Source organism: Liolophura sinensis, chromosome 1 (assembly GCF_032854445.1).
Source record: "Liolophura sinensis isolate JHLJ2023 chromosome 1, CUHK_Ljap_v2, whole genome shotgun sequence".
NCBI classification, from domain to species: Eukaryota; Metazoa; Mollusca; class Polyplacophora; order Chitonida; family Chitonidae; genus Liolophura; species Liolophura sinensis.
The window spans coordinates 47610471-47616150 of NC_088295.1; the positions used below are offsets into that span (position 1 = coordinate 47610471).

Below are 5680 nucleotides of genomic sequence, written 5' to 3' on the forward strand. Positions count from 1 at the left end.
CCTCAGCGGTTTCCGACGGCAATTCTCCTCCTAACACAGAAGACTTCAGGACTAGTTCTTAGGCAAAATGGAGTCGCACACAGCGGATTTTGGCGCTGACTTTATTTGTAATTTATCAACTTGAGGTACATATTAGAATTTTTATGGCACGCACCTGCGAGGAAATGCATACTCTTTTCATTGGTATTTGTTTGATATTTAAATTTTTTTCTGCTTTAACCACTGTCAACTATGGGACTCCCCATCACGACAACCTGCATCCTTGTAGAGATTTTGTTTAAATGGGTCCTACGGAAATAACACCTACATAAGTGCGCTGCTCTGCTCATATATTTTACGTAACAATATATTCGACAAAAATTGTGTCCGGGTCAACTTCCCTCCATGCCCTCCGCCATGTTAAAGTAAATATCCTTAAGTATGCGACGTTGAACACCAGTCAGTCATTTATTTATTTATTGGGGCCTCCGTGGCTCAGTTGGTTAGCGCGCTAGCACAGCGTAATGACCCAGGAGTCTCTCACCAATGCGGTCGATGTGAGTTCAAGTCCAGCTCATGCTGGATTCCTCTCTGGCCGTATGTGGGAAGGTCTGTCAGGAACCTGCGGATGGTCGTGGGTTTCCCCCGGGCTGTGCCCGGTTTCCGCCTACCATAATGCTGGCCGCCGTCGTATAAGTGAAATATTCTTGAGTACGGCGTAAAACACCAATCAAAAAAAAAAAAAAAAAAAAAAAATTTATTTATTTGATTGGTATTTTACGCCTTATTCGACGGCAGCCGCAGTTTGCTGACACACCTCCCTATACTTATGACCGGAGAGGAAGGCAGCATGAGCTGAAATTGAACTCACAGCGACCTCATTAGTGAGAGGCTCCGAAGTCATTGCTCCGCGTTAACCGCTCGGCCCCACGTGTTATTCAATCAGTTTAGTTAAAGGCCCCGCCACTAAAGTTACCGTCGAAATACATTTATGTAAGCGTAACCCTGAATTCTAGAGAACATTATACCTAAAGAAAGAGTATCGGCCTGCCATTACAATAAGGTAAATTATATTTCTTTGGGTGGTTTTGATGTATTTACTTTTACTAAACCTGAACTGGTATACGACACAACATTTCTGAATTGATATTATACACGTGCTTTCATGTATGGGGCAGGAGACAATGTTTGTAGTATATACTGACAGAATAACCGGCGTACAAACAGAAATGAGAAGCGTTAAATGGAAAATGTTCGACGCGTTTGGTGAGGATACATTGTAACGCCTGAATATAAAAAAGAAAAAAAAAAGAAATATATCGCGGCTATAGTAAATTCAATATTTTAACGCTGTCGAACTTTTGTTCACTTCCAAAATATCAGCATCAAATTCTCTGCATGCGGATGGTCTTTTGACAGACGCGGTCTATGATGCCGATTTTCTGTTCCACTGAATCTTGCCATAATATACTATTGAATATATTTTGTACTTAACCGTACAAAGCCTGGTTTGCTATACCGGTATATACAGAAATTTATTTATTTATTTGGTTGTAAGAATTATTTATAGAAATCCATTTCCAAAAAGACGCTTCTGCCGTGACATAAAAAGCTTATTAAACGCGTCAAACATAGTAAAAAAACAAAAAGGATGATTACGCTATATCCATACAAAATCAGATACTTTGGGCAGTCAGACATCAGGTATGGCATCTCAGTGAAGCACCAATAGATAAAAGAGCGGTGGAATCCGTCCTGCAACAAGGAGGCACATTAAATGCACTCTAAGGTTTCCTTCGTCGTCATATGACTGAAAAGATGTTAAGTACGACGTTAAACCCCAAGCACTCACTCACTCACTCACTCAAGAAGCTGTTTCATGAAACTATATTGCTTTTAAAACGTAGAGCAGTATATACCATTTTATTTATTCCATGCAATCTTGTGGGAGGACCATAGTGCCCGCGATTGAGAGTACTGTTTACTACAGCAGTCATTCAATATTTCACTGTAAACAAAAAAAAAACATGAATGACATCTAAAGAATTATGCAGACCTAAGTCCAGTGTAATCAAATGTTTGCGTACTTTAATAACCTCCTGAATGTTAAAGAATGTATAAAACGTTTGCTTTTTATTTCTTTACATGGAATTTAGGATGTGTCTTATCATATAAAAAGTACAATAAAGATTCTCAAATTTCTTCATGGGGCGTAAACATGGATTTAAACTACAGTTTTAGCAAGCAGCCTGGAAATTAAGTCGACTGCAGTCTTAACGTCACCGGCGATAGCTGTCAGAACAGCTTTGCGGGGAGAAGTCGTGTGACCGTCAGCAACTATAGCACCAACTCCGTACGACCAGTTGAGCTGAGCTGCGTCTTAAGCTCGACTGTTGCAATTTCAAGCAGAGTTGCACTTCAGTCATTTAATATCCGTGTATGGCGGTCAACCTTAAAATCACATGGCCATCAGCGACTAGCACCAACTTAAGAGTCGCATCTTAAGCTCTCGTGTATGCCTAGCTAAAGCCGTGTTTTACCTGGCTATCGTGTCAGTTGAACGGTCATTTGACATGCCAAAGTACCACCACACGGAAATCATTTGACATACCAAAGTACCACCACACGGAAATCATTTGACATACCAAAGTACCACCACACGGAAATCATTTGACATACCAAAGTACCACCACACGGAAATCATTTGATATACCAAAGTACCACCACACGGAAATCATTTGACATACCAAAGTACCACCACACGGAAATCATTTGACATACCAAAGTACCACCACACGGAAATCATTTGACATACCAAAGTACCACCACAAGGAAATCATTTGACATACCAAAGTACCACCACACGGAAATCATTTGACATACCAAAGTACCACCACACGGAAATCATTTGACATACCAAAGTACTGCCACACGGAAATCATTTGACATATCAAAGTACCACCACACGGAAATCATTTGACATACCAAAGTACCACCACACGGAAATCATTTGACATATCAAAGTACTACCACACGGAAATCATTTGACATACCAAAGTACAACCACACGGAAATCATTTGACATATCAAAGTACTACCACACGGAAATCATGTGTGGTGGAAATCATTTGACATATCAAAGTACCACGACACGGAAATCATTTGACATACCAAAGTACTACCACACGGAAATCATTTGACATACCAAAGTACCACCACACGGAAATCATTTGACATACCAAAGTACCACCACACGGAAATCATTTGACATACCAAAGTACCACCACACGGAAATCATTTGACATACCAAAGTACCACCACACGGAGAGGATTTTACTGAATCAATCAACCAAACGATCAATCATTCTTTAAAACATTTTTAAACCATAAAATCGGTTATCCAATATTATAGCCGAATAAATGTATACATAAACAAACGAAGTTTTCACAAAGAAATAATTTATTGTAATGTTCTTAATTCTTGAACAACATACACATTGTATTTAAATAGGTTAAGTAAATAAATGAGCGAAGTCTGTATTGATGTTTACAAGATGTTGAGTTTAAATAATTTGTCACGCTAATGCCGGAAATAATGTTTGCTCGCACAATGTAAAGACACTCAAGACAAAATCTGCACTTGCTCGGACACGGAGCCACACTCTCTCCAGGTAGCATTTGGGTGATTCAGGTCCAGGCAGTAACTTTTAATCGAACCATTCCTTGTTGGCACCTCTCTTTCCTGGCCCCCAAACACGTACAGAGTTTCGTCGTGCACCAAAGTCCCAAATCGGGATCTCGCACAAGGGAGAGGAGCCATGGCACCGTAAGAACCTGTCTTAGGGTCGTATTCGAGTAAGTCACCATGGCTTGAAAAGACGTAAATCAAGTCGTGGGGCGATGCCACGGCAGTTTCCACGTAGGCATTGTCTTTCGGAAATGGCGGGGGCGACAAGACGTCTGAAATCCGCCGCCGTGACGTGTCCAGGCGTTGTAGCATCTTCTTCTGATAAACCTCTCCATATTCGTCTTTTATTTGGTTTCCAAACATAAACACTTGAGAGCCCACAGAGACGCTTTTACCCGACACAAGGCCCCAGCTTAGTCGAAGGCTGCTTGTTGACCATTTACGCTTTCTTCTGCTATAGGTGTGAATGTAGTCAGTACGCTTTACATCCCAGTAACCTCCAAGAACAAAAACCTCGTCCATAATGACGCAGATCATATGTTTCGATCGATCAAAAGGTAGCTTTGCTAACTTTGTACTCTCCGTGTGTTTCAGGCTCCATATCTCGTGTTCAGTGCAAGCAAATAAGCGCTTCTCCTCTGGACTATACTGAAAAGCGCTTTGTGCGTCAATTGTTTTCGCGACCTTCATATTTAACTTGTTCAAGCTCAACGTACGGTTGTTTTCGACTTTCGCCTCAAAAAGGCGCAGGCCTCTTCCAGTATCACCAACACATAGCACACTGCAGCAAGATGAACACGAACTCGTCTCTGGTTCTCCGTTGCTGTTCAGATCTAAGCCACTGAAATTAGGCAAGCAGTTCATAAGTTCCCAGGCATCCGTTCTGGTGCCACAGTCATATTGACTCCATCGAAAAACTGCGTCCCGTTTTGCTTTCGGTGAGTGAATATTTACAGACTTGTCATTCACCAATAGTTTCACGTGGTGAATGTCTAACGAAAGCCAAGAGTCCGATTTTATGACGTTTTCAAAGTTTTCTCGAACGAGCCTAAGGGCTTCGCTCTCCAAAGTGCGGCATCCATAGTTTCCTCCTATCACCCACAATTCAAGGCACGAAGTTTCCGTCAACTGCCCCAGGTAATACTGCTCACAGACGTGAAGGAGGTAAGTTATGTTGTTTTTGAATGCTGCGTACGCAAAACCCTCCACGTTTTCGTGTGTTATGTTCAAAAAACCAGTTCTTAGCCATGAAACGAATTCTTCAAAGATGCTCTGGTCGACATGGAATTTTGCCACCGATAGATTTTGGGTGTGGGCAATCGGAATTCTGCAATGCTGCAATACGCCAAGCTGGCACATCAGTTGATGACCGTTGACATCCACTGGCAGAAGACTAGCCCAATCTCCCAATTCCACCGGGAAAGCAGAAACTCTGGAGTTGTAAACTTCTGACATGGTGCTGGCATCAATAAACCTGTGAACAAGGCAGAGATATTGCAATGAGCAAATGATAGGCACAGGCCACTCGGCATATACATGTACATGTAGTCAGCGGTCGGTAAAATTCAAGCGTAAACAAAGACAACAAATGATTACTACTTTTCCGTTAGAAGCGGAACCGAATGGCATGTTGAATATGCCTTATTTCCAGTTGTCCGGAAAAAACACTTATTATGCGTGTGGATGACTTGTGATAGACCAGGTTTCCGGAAACTACACAATATGAACCTCGGGGATGGATGTTTTATAGGATATCTGGGACCAGTTTTGCAAAGAATTGCAAATTTAAAGTTTGGTATAGATCGCACCTAAGAACATCTTCTACAGAAAAAAAAACAAACAAAATAACAACAACAACAAAAAACCCATGGCATGTAAATCTCCCAACTCTCTTTCACCTTAGGGTTTTTTCATAACCATGCTTACCATTACGAATGTGTTTCCGATCTTAAGCTTAAATAAAGCTGAAACTCCTTCATAGGTTAACAGGTTGCAAGGAGCCTAATCCTCAAC

General features: G+C 41.4%; 1 protein-coding gene across 1 annotated transcript; it reads right to left on the reverse strand.

Moving 5' to 3' along the window:
• Nucleotides 1-3421: 3421 nt before the first annotated feature.
• Nucleotides 3422-5680, reverse strand: LOC135482352 (kelch-like protein 30). Its single transcript, XM_064762287.1, has 2 exons — nt 5594-5680; nt 3422-5141 (listed from the first exon to the last, which is right to left on the reverse strand). The coding sequence occupies exon 2, from the start codon at nt 5120-5122 to the stop codon at nt 3602-3604; it is 1521 nt and encodes a 506-aa protein (XP_064618357.1). The 5' UTR covers nt 5123-5141; nt 5594-5680; the 3' UTR covers nt 3422-3601.

Excerpts from the sequence above, each read along its gene's own strand:
- LOC135482352 (XM_064762287.1), bottom strand. The coding sequence starts at position 5,122 with ATGTCAGAAGTTTACAACTCCAGAGTTTCTGCTTTCCCGGTGGAATTG.